Source organism: Oppia nitens, unplaced genomic scaffold, assembly GCF_028296485.1.
Source record: "Oppia nitens isolate AA-2021 unplaced genomic scaffold, nextdenovo-longstitch-racon4-pilon3 scaffold24_pilon_pilon_pilon, whole genome shotgun sequence".
Taxonomy (NCBI): Eukaryota; Metazoa; Arthropoda; class Arachnida; order Sarcoptiformes; family Oppiidae; genus Oppia; species Oppia nitens.
The window spans coordinates 1-20,585 of record NW_026533204.1 but is presented as its reverse complement, the minus strand read 5'-3'; the positions used below and the strand labels follow the sequence as shown (position 1 = coordinate 20,585).

Below are 20,585 nucleotides of genomic sequence, written 5' to 3'. Positions count from 1 at the left end.
ATGTAAAGATTAAATAAAGTAATTTTAGTATTGGGTGAAAACGCGCGCAATGTTTTATTTGAAACAAAAAAAATTATTACAATTTGATCATCAATTATTAAAATGCTAAATTATTAAATTATAAATTAATTTCAATCCAATAAATATAAAGAAAATCGCAAATTAAACAATAATTTTGTTGCAAAACATAGTTTGAATGTTTTTTTCTTCTTCTGATAATAACAAATATTATTAACAAATTTTTTAATTAGTATAATAAAAATTTAAAACAATTTTTTTAATCATTTAATTTAGTAATTAACTAAAATATAGTTTAATTTATGATAAATCTGTTATATATAATAATATATGTATTTTTGTAAATTTTACTATTTTTATATTTTTTTCAATATAATTCATAAATTATTTGATTAATTGTCATAAATGAGATGTTAATTAAAGTGTATTTTTTTGTTGATATTGTTTTTTTGTGATTCAAAACACTCACACTTCTCATTCATTCATTCATTCACTCAATTCATAGTAATAGCTGTTAAATGTTTTTCATTTATATTATTATTGTTATTATTAATGTATTATTGAAAATTAATATTATTTTTTTAATTTATTACTTTTAAATTTACGGTATGATTAGACACATAAGGAATGATAATTAAACTGATTATAAACTTGTTGTGATTTTTTTCTTGTGTCCATTGATTTTGTATTGTATTTGTAAATTGTTTTCTGTTTTATTATTATTATTATAATATTTATCACTGTATGTCCTGTTTGAATGTTGGGGTCATACGAAAAATAATTATTATCACTCACTCACCCACTCATACATAGTCATTCATTCATTCATTCATTCACTCACCCACTCTCATACACTCAATCATACAAGTATCACACATACATACACACACACACACACTCACACACCATTCACTCGCACTCGCATACCGGCGCTAAATATAGCAGTATTATCGGGCGCGCAGTTGTATCGCTAGCGGTATTTTAATTATTGTTTTTTTAATATGTGTGGTGTAATCGCAGCGCAAGTTTTGTTGTGTGTTTTGTTTATTTGTTTGTTTGTCCAAACAATTTGTTTAATAATAAACTGTTTGACGAGAGATAATTGATTTTGTTTGTTGTGTTGAAGTTTTTTAATTTTTTTTTTGGCCACAAATTATCTTCAAATGTTCATCGCTGTGTGTTTTAGTAGAGATTCTGCGATAAAAAAAGATTAACGAAATTAAAAACACGTTATTAAATTCACAATAAATATTGTTGTAAACAAACAAAAAAAGTTAGTAAACGATTTATATATATTTAATAAATATACAGTACATTAAAAATAATACACTTTTCAGAAATGTAATTATAAAAACTGTTATTCTATACATTAAACATTCCAATTAATTCCAAAATTAAAAAATAATTATGAAAACTATGATAATTAACAAAATTTTAATTCATTAATTAAAGTGCATTAAATTTTTGAATGATATTTAAAATATATATAAAAATTAAAAWATATATATATATATAAGTATACAAACATATAATTATTATATAATTTTTTGTTTTCTCAATTATTAATCAGAAGTTATTATAGATTTATAAAATAAAAAACACTAATAATATCGTTAATCCAAGAGTTCTTACATTTGATTAATCTGTGGCAACAAATTAGAGACCGGGGGTAGCGTTCATCACACCCTTCAACTTCTTAATCTCTTTGATGGCCCAAATGGTTAATGTTCTGGCTTTGGTATTCTTCGATTTTTTGCCTCTATTAAGCATAATCTGGATGTGCTCGTTGTCGACCAATTGAATCATAACGTTACCGAAAGCAACGCATAGGTCACCGATAAGACCTGAGCACGAAGATATTAATGTATCGGTTATCTCGGCATCGCTGGCAACTAGAGTGACAAACTGAGCCATGTATGGGACGTGCGGCAAAATGAGCTGCACCTCTGGATTAGGTACTTCAGCATCGCCTTTGAGTCCCTGAACAATACCAGTGTACGCCTCGAGACAATTCTCCCGGAGCTCATTGACGTAATCGACTAATTCAAAATCGTTTGGATCGGCCTGTATTTGTGTTGCCTGCATAAGCGTCTGGAGAACAACGTCCAGATATTTCTTAAACTCGGTACCGATGGCCAGTGAAATGTCACCGAAAACTGATAGAATCTGAGGCTTAACACTTCTGTGTACGGCATTATTGCTTAGATTTTCAATCAAAACGGTCATCAGTTCATCACAATACGGCAATATTTTGCCGCTAATTGAACGACATATATCACCGACCAGACCAACAGCAGCGGTACAGACTTGATATTCGGCATAATTTCTGAGACCGAGTATTAAAAACGGTCGGAAGACATCCATATATTTGAGAAAACCATCGCCTAAGGTCTCGATAAGTGTGCCGACAGCCATAAGTGCGTCCTCCTGTACTCCACCAGACTTTCCACTTGCGTTAAACATTTGCAACAATGCAGTCATAATGGCATCGGATATTCTGGGCGCGTCTTCGGGTGTCATCTTTCGTAATACCGACTGAAGTGTTGCGCATAATAGCGATTGAAGATCATTCACTTGGGATCTGTCGGCCTGCATGTTGTCGATGTGATTCTCAAGTGACAGAACGTGATTGAGTCGTTCCAATATAATCATTGTTGTGCTCTGGACTATGGGATAGCAATCGGTTGCACTGTTTTTAATCATTTCCATCAGCGCCTCGTATGCGGCAGATCTCAGATTGGCCTGTCCTCCATCTTGACGTTCGGTACATTCCAACAGTTTTTGTACGATCAGCTGGAARTACGGCGACAAACCATAGGTTTTTGGTTCGGTACCATCGGTTTCCTGGACGTTCTCGATGGCCGCTTCGGATAACGAATTGAATGCCCAGCAAACGTTTGCGGCCACACGCGGTTCGGATCGCAAACCTTCGAGCAATGCGTCTAACAATTGTTTCAATACGTTCTCTCTAAGGACACTTTCGGGTGTTATTTCGCAGATACGCCCTATAGTCCAGGCGACCGTATCTCTTACTATAACGCACTGATCCTTCATCATAACGATCAGCGTTGGCAGAGCACTGTCCACTAGCGGTCTCAGTGCACTACAGTCAGGACCCTCTAAAATACAACCAAAAGCCATAACTGCCGCATCCCTAAATCGCCAGTCCTGGTGTGATATGTTGTCCTTAACAAATGGCAACACATGCGGAATGATGGCATCTTCAGTACACGCGGACATAAGCATCAAACAAACGCCGGCCGCTTTGCATGGATTCCAGTCGTCTTCATCATCGCTTTCTTCTTGTTTTGTCAACGTTTGCATCAGTATTGGCACCAGATATTGGAGCGCGCCTTTGGCATAAAATTTTGAGGTACGTGTCGGTGGCCTACCCTGTTCTGCGGCTTCGGTAGCCTCGATAGACAAATCAGTTTCTTCATCGCAAACGTTTGACCAGAACTCAATGCCTTGTAGTGCAATCTCGTCGTGTTCGGAGCGCATCGCCTGCATTGTTATGGCAAACAGCGCCGGACCCATGTATTGCTCCATATGTTGGTAATAAAGTGACATAATTTTAACCAAACATTGAAGAGCCGAAACTTTGACCTAAAAAATATTATAATTAATAAATATAAAAAAACTAATTCATTTCACGAATCCATACCTTAATATCGGGACACTGTGTGCCCTCACAAACCACTTGCATAATGAAGTGTCGTTCCGTGTCTTTGTCGAAGTTAGCTTTGGTAAACTCAAGTGAATTGCAAAGAGCAGTAGTGGCGGCTAACTTCACATTATTGGATGTCTCGTCCCGACGCATGCCGTGAACAATAGCGGTGAGGATATTGTTTGACTGAGCGACCAGTATTTCGGGATCTATTTCCTGACAAATATAGCCAATGGCTTCCAGTGTCGACTCTTTCATCATTTCGGTGCTGTTGGCATTTGTTACGTTCTGTGTGAGAATCGGTATCAGTTCGGGCCAAAAATTGTGCGGCAATTCGGCGACACCGATGTAGGCCACGCATTGTGCGGCCGACGATGGACGCGATTGTTCCGTTCCCAACGCATTGATCACATTTTGCTTGACATAAGAGCGTACGTCTTCTGGAAAAGCTAACCATCGTTGTTGAAACTGGCGCTGAATCTCAATATCTTTGGAAGTCAATTGGTTCTTCAGTTGTAGTGCCGCCTGTTGTCTGATGAATGGTTCGCATCCAATATTGCTTAAGATCTCCGATAATTGTTTCAAAAATTCCGGCTAAATATCATTTTAATTAATAAAATGATTAAAGAATAAAATATTTGACATTAGATGTAATGAAAATACATTGTTTATACAAGAAGTGGTATTTATCTCTTCATTAAAAGAGAAATGTGTTGAATGAATGATAATAATAGAGTCAAAGAGTCAATGCATTTGTCAACTGATAAGACGACAAATGCATACTTTCTTGAATGACTGATAAATCTCTTCAAATAAATCAATTCAATTAGACATTTATTTTGTGAATAACATAAAAAAGTAGAGGAAATGCTATATTAAGTCTCATAAGGATTAACCCAATAATTAATATCTTTCTCGAGCACTGGTAGGTCAAAAAAACATGAGGTTAACTAAATACTGACCAGATTTTGTTGGCACAGTTGCTCCAGATATTGTTGAGCGGCCTTCAGCTCAATCTGATCTGTTGGACACACAGAAGGAAAACAAAATAACTTAATAATATGTAATCAAATATTCAACTAATGTCTGGTGACAAACAAGATRGTCATCAGCGACGACAACAACAAAAGCAACACTTACTCGGAGAGATGGTCTTCGTTAGGATGTCTTTCAGACTCATGGTTTACGGACTAAGTGGTGAACACACGTGTGAAGTGAACAGAAGAGATAATAATAATAATATACAAAAAGCAGTTCATATGACGGGTGAAATCAATTTCAACCACAACTTCTTCGTCAATGATGTCAATACTTCAGGAAACTAATGATATCAACCAATTAATCAAAGACTATACTATTATTTGGCGGTTTTGTCAAACGGATCCTATTATTTAACCAATTAATTATGGGATCAACTAAAACAATAACAACAAAAAAAGAAAAAATGARTCAATTATTGTGGGCTCCGGTAGTRTCTGTCTGTCTGTCTGTCTGTATGTGTGTGTGTATGGTATGAGTCGCCGGTCATAACGCACATGACATCACTCGATATTATAATACACTAACACTTAGATTGCATTCAATACTACACTACAGTACACACACTGTATATAATAGTGGCGTATATAACGCTTTTTTAAGTAATAGTCAAAACATACATAGACTTTGCCTTATAAACAAACCATAGATTATAGATTTAATATATAATATATATACCTACAAAATGCTACAATATGTATAGTAGTTGTGTTTAATTGTAGGCTCCGCCCATTTTCAGTGTTGGACATTTATAACATGAAGAGTATGTATATAATAGTGAGTAACACACAAACACACTAACAAATCGTTGATTGGTTAGTACAGTGAGTGGCGCCTCTCTATTGCCAATTTGGTTACCAATTATTACAATATACTGTTCACATCAAACGTTACTTTTGAATATTTTTAAAGAATACACTAAAATCCACGAAGGTTAAAACTAGAGATCGGAACCTAATCGGTTTATGTTCGGGGCATACATCAGATACAATAGAATAATTTTGAATGAATGAGTTAAAGTTGAAATCAAATAAAACATTATATTGAACTAGTTTGTCCCGCGCAACATGTATAGCCGTGCAATTCTTTAACTAATTTTAAAATATTTATCATAAGTAATTTGAATGACTTCATAATTTGTTTTATACAACTACTTAACAACAAACTACTTAACCTAATGTAACAAAACTACAGAACCAATACTCATTTATACGTCTAAACTCTTGAGAAATTTTAGATTTATATATATATATTTAAATAATTTTTAAAAAATTTAAAGTTTAATCATTTTTGTGAAATTTGCACATGTAAATAACCTCCCGGTGCCCTGTGACCATAGATCAAATCCACTCGCACACTGTGGAAGTTAGCAATGTTATCCAGTAAAGTCATAGCAATAGCGCTGCAACTACATATAAAGTCAATTTGCATGTATAAGTTAGTGTATATCTATCGGTGCTTATATGTTTGATGTATGCCTGTGACACATACAATATATCATAATGTAATAACACAACACCTGCCAACCTGTCCATAAAGTCTACCTGAGCTCAATAGAAATTTAAAATTTTCCATAGAAATAACATTACTTTTAATAAAAATTGAAAATTTTAATACAAATTGAAAATTTTTGCATTTGAAAAAAATTACAAAAATTAAGCATTAGGTAGCTAACTTCCCGGTGCCCTATGACCCATATAATATAGCAAAATTAAATTACACAATACTTGTCTACCTGTCCTCAATAATCATTTAAAATTACCCATAGAAATAACATTGCTTTGAATAAAAATTGACTATAACAATACATTTTTAGATTTGAATTGAAGATAAATTTAATTTTCCTTAACAAATCACGTTATACAGGTTATGTTCCTGATTGAGCATGTGTTTGCGCAAACGGTTGAAGAGTGACTCGTAGTTTCAATAGACAGAAATGATCACTCATTATATTGAAATCATACTTTCAAATAAAACAAATTACAAAAATTATAAAAAAACATAAATTAAAAAAATCTTACAATGAACAAAATTGAAAACTTAAGACTTAAAACTTAATGGATAAATGAGAATAAACTGTATTGAGCCGTACAGGGATGTCAGGAGATAGAAGAGTCGACATTCTTGATGTTAAAAGAAATGATGAACAAATCTAAAAATAAAGGCATCGTTTACTAAATGTAATCGAAAAAATAAAGAAAGGATATAACTATTAACGATAAGGACTAGAAAAGACCATGTTAATGGACGTTATTGGCATACTATGGGACGCTTAGCATTCAATGACAGGACTGGATTAACTAGTGTCATAAGATCAGATCAAATCAGATCAAAAGCCTAAGATCACATACCAATTAAGAAAAGACAAACGCAGAAAACGTCAAAAACAAGAAAATCAACAATAAAGGATTCTAATTATGCTTATTATGCTTATTATTATTGTAATAATTGTAATATTTATTATTATTAAAATTGTCATGTAAAGATGTACATGTATTGTGGCGCCGGTACTTCCATCTATCGATGAGTGCCGACACCACATACATTAGAGTTGTAAATGAGATTACTGTTTTTAGTCCCAACGGGACAAACCAGGAGTCCCGGGATTTAAAAGTTAAAGTTATATAATTAAGGGATAATTACCCGAGTAAACCCGTGAATTATTCCGTCTAAAAATCGTAGTTTATTATAATTAAGGTTTTAAACTAAAATATTGGGGAATATTAGTGGGAACATTAAGTAGTAAATTTAATGTCTATTATTAATGGGAATTTATATAGTAATTTCTAAGTGAGGGGTACTTATGTATTGTATAGTAAGGCTTGTATGCACACGACACTCATTAGGATCGTCTGCAAACAATAAGACCTATTGATTCAAAAGCAAATAAATACTTATGTAGTTCTTATTGTAAAGTCACTCAAGTGTTGAGCTGAGATCATAGGCCGAGAGCATTTGAGACTCATTGGCTCATATTAGTTCTAAATGTGTTAGAGTCAGATTATGACATTTTATTTTGAAAAAAAAATATTGTTGAGATCTAACTTTAAAATGAAATTTTATTCAAAATACTAACATTTAGTATACAAAGTGCTAAATAATAAACAAAAAAATATATAAACAATATTTATGATATTTATAATTATAATAATTATTATAATAATTATAATAATTATAATAATTTTAATAATTATAATAATTATAATTATAAAAATTATAAAAATTATAAAAATTATAAAAATTAATAATTATAATATAAATATATTGTCTAGAATTTAAATAAAATATTAATAGAAAGGTAATTTTAATAAGGAAAAAATATTTAAATGCTAAAAAACCTTATTAAATTGCTTTTAATATTTAATAATAAAATATTAAAAAAGGTTACTTGGTTCAAAATAAACATAATTATCTTTATGATCTGTAGTTGTATCTTTTTATATTTTTATATTTTGCTATTTAAATTTAAAATTCATTGTATATTTTAAATTAATAGTATTGATTTTGATGAAATCGATTACGAGATAAACAATTCGTTGACTGATATATTGAATTCGATATATATGACAAACTACATAATGTTAAAGTTTACATTAATTCTAAAATTATATTATTAGTGTTACATCTGTTTAATAGACAAGTATAAAAATTAATGATTTACGGGAAATAAATTTAAGTATTACTAAAAATTATTTTTTTACCGCTAATAACATTTTTTATATAAACTATTAAAATAATTCTAGCAATATATTTATCGAATTCAGTCATCGAATTGTTTATCTCGTAATCGAAATCATTATCCCATTCATCCAAATCAATGCTATTACACTGTATTATAATTTTTATTATTTTATATATCTTATATTTTAAATACCTGTATCGGCAGTATTACTATTTATTTCATTAATCAAAATTTTACAAAATTTTTCATTATTTTCATTGTCAGTATTTTGTCCAGAAGTAGTATAATTAACATTAACCAAAATCGCAATTACAAAGATAGATGAAATAATAACATATTTTTTCTATAATTTAATAAATGAATGAAAAATATAAAAAATAAATATTTACAATTAATCTAATAGGTTTTATTTTTTAAATACAATTATTTATTTTTATACAAAGATATAAATTATATATTACCTTATTTTTGTAATTTTTTTTTATTTTTAAAGTCCATTATTATTTAAACTATTTTTAAATTCTTATTAATATAATTAAATTTTATTATATTTAATAGTTCCACGTTGCACTTTTTTAACACAATTTTTTTAAAACATTTAGTATATTTTTTACATGTTACATGTTAGATTTTTTAAGTGGCATTTTAAGATAAGTTACCATAACAATATTTATTTTTTAAATAAAAATTTCAACTCTATGATTGGATTTTCTCAAATGCTCTCGGCTTATGGCTGAGATTCGACTGGTCTGCTCAATATAATGGGCTATATAGTTAGAGCTTCGAACAGTGAGCTTAAGCTCTGCCTGAAGTGGCCTGCTTTTGCTTTGCATCGACTTGCAAATCATTGTTCATAAGTTCCGGGCAGTGCAGTTATATTGTTATGTACTTTTTGAATTTTTATTCTATACTTTTATTTTATTAATTATTAAATAAACAATACTTTTAATTATTATATTGTGTGTACCATTTATTACGGATTACTTTATCGTGTGTCGACTGTGATATTGTTGAGGACAGTTGGTCTTAAGCGAAGTCTATTATCGAACGGTCTTCGATGAGATCTATGGTCAGACAGATCTCGGGTTGGGTGTGTCGATTATGGTCTCGGGACTATAGCGAGACAGAAAAGACGGCAACACAACACATTTGGTGGCAGCGGTGGGATTAAGAACTTGTCTAAAATCGGTAGCATTGGACTTGAATTGGCCAGTGTTCATGTTTGCGGGAAAGCTGTGCTGTGTTTCGACTAGTACTGTACCAACACTTTCATATCTGATGGTATCGATCTTCGTCTAGAACTGTACCACTTTAATATACAATCTAACATAATGGCGAAAGGACTCTTCGATTGGAGTCCCTTTTGTCAAAATAGAGGCGCGACCGCCTAAAAAGATCATAGATTTATGAGAACCGATGGAATGGTATCTCAAAATCTTGTCAACAAAGGGTGTTGTTACGAAAACCGACATAACCTTATGACATATCTTACTCTCTAGTGAGTAATGAGAGCATTGGTTCGACTGCCTGAGGAAGGCGAATGACATATATGATCGCTTCGTTGACTTTGAACGCTCGACTCTCGACTGAGACCCAACAATGGACTGAACGGGATGGTTATGGATGCAAACAATGAATGTGTGACGAGTAAACACCATGGTCTAGAACCAGCATATCAACTATGCTTATATTGTTCAGAATCGCGATTGTGACCAAAATTATAAAGATTACTAATAAATAACATTTTTGTGACGGGGTATCGGTTCGAAAACTGATTTAGACCCTGTCTTCTCACATCTTAAATTGGAGGAATGAGAGAATTGATTTAAGAGACTAATAACCATTACAAAAAAGACAATTACCTATACAATTTAAAAAAACAATATTTTGTGAACTACAAACAATTATGACTTTCAATACTAACACTTAACTAAAACTAATTTATAAATATTTGGGGTAAAGCGCAAAACTCCTAACATTTGAATTGAATTATGAGCGCTGTGATAATTACTATAAAAATTTTAATTAGTGAAATTAATTATTTGTGCACTTCTAAACTTTTATTTTAATTGTATTTTATAAAAGATGTCTAATAATAAATCAAACAGTGACTCGTCTATGGTCTCATACGGAAACAATCAACGGACAAATGATGCCAACAATAATGTGCGCCTAACTATTAACTCAACTAATAATTCAGTGAACCTACCTTATTTTAAACCGTCAACATCGAATTAATAATTCAATCGTTCTGTATATAGAGATAATTGATATCTCTAGTGATTCAGAAATGGATATAGATAATGCTACAGAAAACGAGATAGCACCTGAATATTTCCTAAGCACCTACAATGATTATAGACATCCAAGAAATTTTATTACTCTAAGAAATGATCTATAGTTAAAGGCATATGAAATTAAAGACGACGACGATGATTCGAATGATGCAGATGATGAAAATGATACAACAGATGCAGATAATGTAATTAAAAATGCAGAAAACGAAGAAGACGTCGAAATACTTTACACAAGAGTTACGTATGAAACAAAACCAATAAACATTGGCATCGCAGAAAACACGGATGTAATAGAAAGACCGAAGAAGGTACCGATGTCTCTTCGATCCGGTAATAACTATAGGGCAATCTTGCCGCTTACCGACGCCGAAGATATTACCAAAGATATTAACGAAGATAATGCCGAAGACATGGCGAATATAGCCGACGACTTGGATAGCCTAACACAGCAAATCAACGCCGAACCAACCTCGATGAGTTGGCAGAGCGTATGGCCACATTGGATACTGCTGCTCGCACCGCTGCGGCAGCCCGCGAACAGGCTATTCAAAACGGTGTTACCGCCAGGCGAAGTCCTAAATAATTATTCAATTATTTTTGACTTTATTTATGATGTTAAATATTTATTCATTTTTAAATAAATCTAAACATAATACTTCAAAATGTCCTAAATATTTAATCAATTTTAATTCAATTTATTTATACAATATTATTTTAATTCATTTTTAAATATTTTTAGATTTAAAGCTTCAAAATGTCCTAAATAATTATTCAATTATTTTTGACTTTATTTATACAATATTATTTTAATTCATTTTTAAATATTTGTAGATTTAAAGCTTCAAAAAATCCTAATTATTTATTAAATTATTTTTGAATTTATTTATGATGTTTAATATTTATTAATTTTTAAATAAATCTAAACATAATGCTTCAAAATGTCCTAAATATTTAATTAATTTTAATACAATATATTTATACTATATTATTTTAATTCATTTTTAAATAAATCTAAACATAATGCTTCAAAATGTCCTAAATATTTATTCAATTATTTTTGACTTTATTTATGATGTTTAATATTAATTCATTTTTAAATAGTTCTAAACATAATGCTTCAAAATGTCCTAAATATTTATTCAATTATTTTTGACTTTATTTATGATGTTTAATATTAATTCATTTTTAAATAAATCTAAACATAATGCTTCAAAATGTACTAAATATTTAATCAATTTTAATACAATTTATTTATACTATATTATTTTAATTCATTTTTAAATAAATCTAAACATAATGCTTCAAAATGTCCTAAATATTTAATCAATTTTAATACAATTTATTTATACTATATTATTTTAATTAATTTTTAAATAAATCTAAAGATAATGCTTCAAAATGTCCTAAATATTTAATCAATTTTAATACAATTTATTTATACTATATTATTTTAATTCATTTTTAAATAAATCTAAACATAATGCTTCAAAATGTCCTAAATATTTATTCAATTATTTTTGATTTTATTTATGAGATTTAATATTTATTCATTTTTAAATAAATCTAAACATAATGCTTCAAAATGTCCTAAATATTTATTCAATTATTTTTGACTTTATTTATGATGTTTAATATTAATTCATTTTTAAATAAATCTAAACATAATGCTTCAAAATGTCCTAAATATTTATTCAATTATTTTTGACTTTATTTATGATGTTTAATATTAATTCATTTTTAAATAAATCTAAACATAATGCTTCAAAATGTCCTAAATATTTATTCAATTATTTTTGATTTTATTTATGAGATTTAATATTTATTCATTTTTAAATAAATCTAAACATAATGCTTCAAAATGTCCTAAATATTTAATCAATTTTAATTCAATTTATTTATACAATATTATTTTAATTCATTTTTAAATATTTGTAGATATAAAGCTTCAAAATGTCCTAAATAATTATTCAATTATTTTTGACTTTATTTATGATGTTTAATATTAATTCATTTTTAAATAAATCTAAACATAATGCTTCAAAATGTACTAAATATTTAATCAATTTTAATACAATTTATTTATACTATTTTATTTTAATTCATTTTTAAATAAATCTAAACATAATGCTTCAAAATGTACTAAATATTTAATCAATTTTAATACAATTTATTTATACAATTTTATTTTAATTCATTTTTAAATAAATCTAAACATAATGCTTCAAAATGTCATAAATATTTAATCAATTTTAATTCAATTTATTTATACAATATTATTTTAATTCATTTTTAAATATTTGTAGATATAAAGCTTCAAAATGTCCTAAATAATTATTCAATTATTTTTGAATTTATTTATGATGTTTAATATTTATTCATTTTTAAATAAATCTAAACATAATGCTTCAAAATGTCCTAAATAATTATTCAATTATTTTTGAATTTATTTATGATGTTTAATATTTATTCATTTTTAAATAAATCTAAACATAATGCTTCAAAATGTCCTAAATATTTATTCAATTATTTTTGACTTTATTTATGATGTTTAATATTAATTCATTTTTAAATAAATCTAAACATAATGCTTCAAAATGTACTAAATATTTAATCAATTTTAATACAATTTATTTATACTATTTTATTTTAATTCATTTTTAAATAAATCTAAACATAATGCTTCAAAATGTCATAAATATTTAATCAATTTTAATTCAATTTATTTATACAATATTATTTTAATTCATTTTTAAATATTTGTAGATATAAAGCTTCAAAATGTCCTAAATAATTATTCAATTATTTTTGACTTTATTTATGATGTTTAATATTAATTCATTTTTAAATAAATCTAAACATAATGCTTCAAAATGTACTAAATATTTAATCAATTTTAATACAATTTATTTATACTATTTTATTTTAATTCATTTTTAAATAAATCTAAACATAATGCTTCAAAATGTACTAAATATTTAATCAATTTTAATACAATTTATTTATACTATAATATTTTAATTCATTTTTAAATAAATCTAAACATAATGCTTCAAAATGTCCTAAATATTTAATCAATTTTAATACAATTTATTTATACTATATTATTTTAATTAATTTTTAAATAAATCTAAACATAATGCTTCAAAATGTCCTAAATATTTAATCAATTTTAATACAATTTATTTATACTATATTATTTTAATTCATTTTTAAATAAATCTAAAGATAATGCTTCAAAATGTCCTAAATATTTAATCAATTTTAATACAATTTATTTATACTATATTATTTTAATTCATTTTTAAATAAATCTAAACATAATGCTTCAAAATGTCCTAAATATTTATTCAATTATTTTTGATTTTATTTATGAGATTTAATATTTATTCATTTTTAAATAAATCTAAACATAATGCTTCAAAATGTCCTAAATATTTATTCAATTATTTTTGACTTTATTTATGATGTTTAATATTAATTCATTTTTAAATAAATCTAAACATAATGCTTCAAAATGTACTAAATATTTAATCAATTTTAATACAATTTATTTATACTATTTTATTTTAATTCATTTTTAAATAAATCTAAACATAATGCTTCAAAATGTCATAAATATTTAATCAATTTTAATTCAATTTATTTATACAATATTATTTTAATTCATTTTTAAATATTTGTAGATATAAAGCTTCAAAATGTCCTAAATAATTATTCAATTATTTTTGAATTTATTTATGATGTTTAATATTTATTCATTTTTAAATAAATCTAAACATAATGCTTCAAAATGTCCTAAATAATTATTCAATTATTTTTGACTTTATTTATACAATATTATTTTAATTCATTTTTAAATATTTGTAGATTTAAAGCTTCAAAATGTCCTAAATATTTATTCAATTATTATTTTGACTTTATTTATGATGTTTAATATTTATTAATGTCTAAATATTTAATCAATTTTAATACAATTTATTTATACTATATTATTTTAATTTATTTTTAAATAAATCTAAACATAATGCTTCAAAATGTTCTAAATATTTATTCAATTATTTTTGACTTTATTTATGATGTTTAATATTAATTCATTTTTAAATAAATCTAAACATAATGCTTCAAAATTTCCTAAATATTTAATTAATTTTAATACAATATATTTATACTATATTATTTTAATTCATTTTTAAATAAATCTAAACATAATGCTTCAAAATGTCCTAAATATTTATTCAATTATTTTTGACTTTATTTATGATGTTTAATATTAATTCATTTTTAAATAATTCTAAACATAATGCTTCAAAATGTCCTAAATATTTATTCAATTATTTTTGACTTTATTTATGATGTTTAATATTAATTCATTTTTAAATAAATCTAAACATAATGCTTCAAAATGTACTAAATATTTAATCAATTTTAATACAATTTATTTATACTATATTATTTTAATTCATTTTTAAATAAATCTAAACATAATGCTTCAAAATGTCCTAAATATTTAATCAATTTTAATACAATTTATTTATACTATATTATTTTAATTAATTTTTAAATAAATCTAAACATAATGCTTCAAAATGTCCTAAATACTTAATCAATTTTAATACAATTTATTTATACTATATTATTTTAATTCATTTTCAAATAAATCTAAAGATAATGCTTCAAAATGTCCTAAATATTTAATCAATTTTAATACAATTTATTTATACTATTTTATTTTAATTCATTTTTAAATAAATCTAAACATAATGCTTCAAAATGTCCTAAATATTTAATCAATTTTAATTCAATTTATTTATACAATATTATTTTAATTCATTTTTAAATATTTGTAGATATAAAGCTTCAAAATGTCCTAAATACTTATTCAATTATTTTTGAATTTATTTATGATGTTTAATATTTATTCATTTTTAAATAAATCTAAACATAATGCTTCAAAATGTCCTAAATAATTATTCAATTATTTTTGACTTTATTTATACAATATTATTTTAATTCATTTTTAAATATTTGTAGATTTAAAGCTTCAAAATGTCCTAAATATTTATTCAATTATTTTTGACTTTATTTATGATGTTTAATATTTATTAATGTCTAAATATTTAATCAATTTTAATACAATTTATTTATACTATATTATTTTAATTTATTTTTAAATAAATCTAAACATAATGCTTCAAAATGTTCTAAATATTTATTCAATTATTTTTGACTTTATTTATGATGTTTAATATTAATTCATTTTTAAATAAATCTAAACATAATGCTTCAAAATGTCCTAAATATTTAATCAATTTTAATACAATTTATTTATACTATATTATTTTAATTCATTTTTAAATAAATCTAAACATAATGCTTCAAAATGTCCTAAATATTTAATTAATTTTAATACAATTTATTTATACTATATTATTTTAATTCATTTTTAAATAAATCTAAACATAATGCTTCAAAATGTCCTAAATATTTATTCAATTATTTTTGATTTTATTTATGAGATTTAATATTTATTCATTTTTAAATAAATCTAAACATAATGCTTCAAAATGTCCTAAATATTTATTCAATTATTTTTGACTTTATTTATGATGTTTAATATTAATTCATTTTTAAATAAATCTAAACATAATGCTTCAAAATGTCCTAAATATTTAATTAATTTTAATACAATATATTTATACTATATTATTTTAATTCATTTTTAAATAAATCTAAACATAATGCTTCAAAATGTCCTAAATATTTATTCAATTATTTTTGACTTTATTTATGATGTTTAATATTAATTCATTTTTAAATAAATCTAAACATAATGCTTCAAAATGTCCTAAATATTTATTCAATTATTTTTGACTTTATTTATGATGTTTAATATTAATTCATTTTTAAATAAATCTAAACATAATGCTTCAAAATGTACTAAATATTTAATCAATTTTAATACAATTTATTTATACTATATTATTTTAATTCATTTTTAAATAAATCTAAACATAATGCTTCAAAATGTCCTAAATATTTAATCAATTTTAATTCAATTTATTTATACAATATTATTTTAATTCATTTTTAAATATTTGTAGATATAAAGCTTCAAAATGTCCTAAATAATTATTCAATTATTTTTGAATTTATTTATGATGTTTAATATTTATTCATTTTTAAATAAATCTAAACATAATGCTTCAAAATGTCCTAAATAATTATTCAATTATTTTTGACTTTATTTATACAATATTATTTTAATTCATTTTTAAATATTTGTAGATTTAAAGCTTCAAAATGTCCTAAATATTTATTCAATTATTTTTGACTTTATTTATGATGTTTAATATTTATTAATGTCTAAATATTTAATCAATTTTAATACAATTTATTTATACTATATTATTTTAATTTATTTTTAAATAAATCTAAACATAATGCTTCAAAATGTTCTAAATATTTATTCAATTATTTTTGACTTTATTTATGATGTTTAATATTAATTCATTTTTAAATAAATCTAAACATAATGCTTCAAAATGTCCTAAATATTTAATTAATTTTAATACAATATATTTATACTATATTATTTTAATTCATTTTTAAATAAATCTAAACATAATGCTTCAAAATGTCCTAAATATTTATTCAATTATTTTTGACTTTATTTATGATGTTTAATATTAATTCATTTTTAAATAAATCTAAACATAATGCTTCAAAATGTCCTAAATATTTATTCAAATATTTTTGACTTTATTTATGATGTTTAATATTAATTCATTTTTAAATAAATCTAAACATAATGCTTCAAAATGTCCTAAATATTTAATCAATTTTAATACAATTTATTTATACTATATTATTTTAATTCATTTTTAAATAAATCTAAACATAATGCTTCAAAATGTCCTAAATATTTAATCAATTTTAATACAATTTATTTATACAATATTATTTTAATTCATTTTTAAATATTTGTAGATATAAAGCTTCAAAATGTCCTAAATAATTATTCAATTATTTTTGAATTTATTTATGATGTTTAATATTTATTCATTTTTAAATAAATCTAAACATAATGCTTCAAAATGTCCTAAATAATTATTCAATTATTTTTGACTTTATTTATACAATATTATTTTAATTCATTTTTAAATATTTGTAGATTTTTCAAAATGTCCTAAATATTTATTCAATTATTTTTGACTTTATTTATGATTTTAATATTTATTCATTTTAATCAAATAAATTTATTTATACTAAATTTTAATTTATTTTTAAATAAATCTAAACATAATGCTTCAAAATGTTCTAAATATTTATTCAATTATTTTTGACTTTATTTATGATGTTTAATATTAATTCATTTTTAAATAAATCTAAACATAATGCTTCAAAATGTCCTAAATATTTAATCAATTTTAATACAATTTATTTATACTATTTTATTTTAATTCATTTTTAAATAAATCTAAACATAATGCTTCAAAATGTCATAAATATTTAATCAATTTTAATTCAATTTATTTATACAATATTATTTTAATTCATTTTTAAATATTTGTAGATATAAAGCTTCAAAATGTCCTAAATAATTATTCAATTATTTTTGAATTTATTTATGATGTTTAATATTTATTCATTTTTAAATAAATCTAAACATAATGCTTCAAAATGTCCTAAATAATTATTCAATTATTTTTGACTTTATTTATACAATATTATTTTAATTCATTTTTAAATATTTGTAGATTTAAAGCTTCAAAATGTCCTAAATATTTATTCAATTATTTTTGACTTTATTTATGATGTTTAATATTTATTAATGTCTAAATATTTAATCAATTTTAATACAATTTATTTATACTATATTATTTTAATTTATTTTTAAATAAATCTAAACATAATGCTTCAAAATGTTCTAAATATTTATTCAATTATTTTTGACTTTATTTATGATGTTTAATATTAATTCATTTTTAAATAAATCTAAACATAATGCTTCAAAATGTCCTAAATATTTAATTAATTTTAATACAATATATTTATACTATATTATTTTAATTCATTTTTAAATAAATCTAAACATAATGCTTCAAAATGTCCTAAATATTTATTCAATTATTTTTGACTTTATTTATGATGTTTAATATTAATTCATTTTTAAATAATTCTAAACATAATGCTTCAAAATGTCCTAAATATTTATTCAATTATTTTTGACTTTATTTATGATGTTTAATATTAATTCATTTTTAAATAAATCTAAACATAATGCTTCAAAATGTACTAAATATTTAATCAATTTTAATACAATTTATTTATACTATATTATTTTAATTCATTTTTAAATAAATCTAAACATAATGCTTCAAAATGTCCTAAATATTTAATCAATTTTAATTCAATTTATTTATACAATATTATTTTAATTCATTTTTAAATATTTGTAGATATAAAGCTTCAAAATGTCCTAAATAATTATTCAATTATTTTTGAATTTATTTATGATGTTTAATATTTATTCATTTTTAAATAAATCTAAACATAATGCTTCAAAATGTCCTAAATAATTATTCAATTATTTTTGACTTTATTTATACAATATTATTTTAATTCATTTTTAAATATTTGTAGATTTAAAGCTAAACCTAAATATTTATTCAATTATTTTTGACTTTATTTATGATGTTTAATATTTATTAATGTCTAAATATTTAATCAATTTTAATACAATTTATTTATACTATATTATTTTAATTTATTTTTAAATAAATCTAAACATAATGCTTCAAAATGTTCTAAATATTTATTCAATTATTTTTGACTTTATTTATGATGTTTAATATTAATTCATTTTTAAATAAATCTAAACATAATGCTTCAAAATGTCCTAAATATTTAATCAATTTTAATACAATTTATTTATACTATATTATTTTAATTAATTTTTAAATAAATCTAAACATAATGCTTCAAAATGTCCTAAATATTTAATCAATTTTAATACAATTTATTTATACTATATTATTTTAATTCATTTTTAAATAAATCTAAAGATAATGCTTCAAAATGTCCTAAATATTTAATCAATTTTAATACAATTTATTTATACTATATTATTTTAATTCATTTTTAAATAAATCTAAACATAATGCTTCAAAATGTCCTAAATATTTATTCAATTATTTTTGACTTTATTTATGAGATTTAATATTTATTCATTTTTAAATAAATCTAAACATAATGCTTCAAAATATCCTAAATATTTATTCAATTATTTTTGACTTTATTTATGATGTTTAATATTAATTCATTTTTAAATAAATCTAAACATAATGCTTCAAAATGTACTAAATATTTAATCAATTTTAATACAATTTATTTATACTATTTTATTTTAATTCATTTTTAAATAAATCTAAACATAATGCTTCAAAATGTCATAAATATTTAATCAATTTTAATTCAATTTATTTATACAATATTATTTTAATTCATTTTTAAATATTTGTAGATATAAAGCTTCAAAATGTCCTAAATAATTATTCAATTATTTTTGAATTTATTTATGATGTTTAATATTTATTCATTTTTAAATAAATCTAAACATAATGCTTCAAAATGTCCTAAATAATTATTCAATTATTTTTGACTTTATTTATACAATATTATTTTAATTCATTTTTAAATATTTGTAGATTTAAAGCTTCAAAATGTCCTAAATATTTATTCAATTATTTTTGACTTTATTTATGATGTTTAATATTTATTAATGTCTAAATATTTAATCAATTTTAATACAATTTATTTATACTATATTATTTTAATTTATTTTTAAATAAATCTAAACATAATGCTTCAAAATGTTCTAAAT

General features: G+C 23.5%; 1 protein-coding gene across 1 annotated transcript; it reads right to left on the bottom strand.

The window, feature by feature from the left end:
* Window positions 1-555: 555 nt before the first annotated feature.
* On the bottom strand, window positions 556-5,325 carry LOC128953873 (importin subunit beta-1-like). Its single transcript, XM_054299401.1, has 5 exons — window positions 4,826-5,325; window positions 4,648-4,706; window positions 3,683-4,279; window positions 1,651-3,624; window positions 556-1,212 (listed from the first exon to the last, which is right to left on the bottom strand). Exons 1-4 carry the CDS (start codon window positions 4,863-4,865, stop codon window positions 1,675-1,677), a joined length of 2,646 nt encoding a protein of 881 aa, XP_054155376.1. The 5' UTR covers window positions 4,866-5,325; the 3' UTR covers window positions 556-1,212; window positions 1,651-1,674.
* Window positions 5,326-20,585: the final 15,260 nt, after the last annotated feature.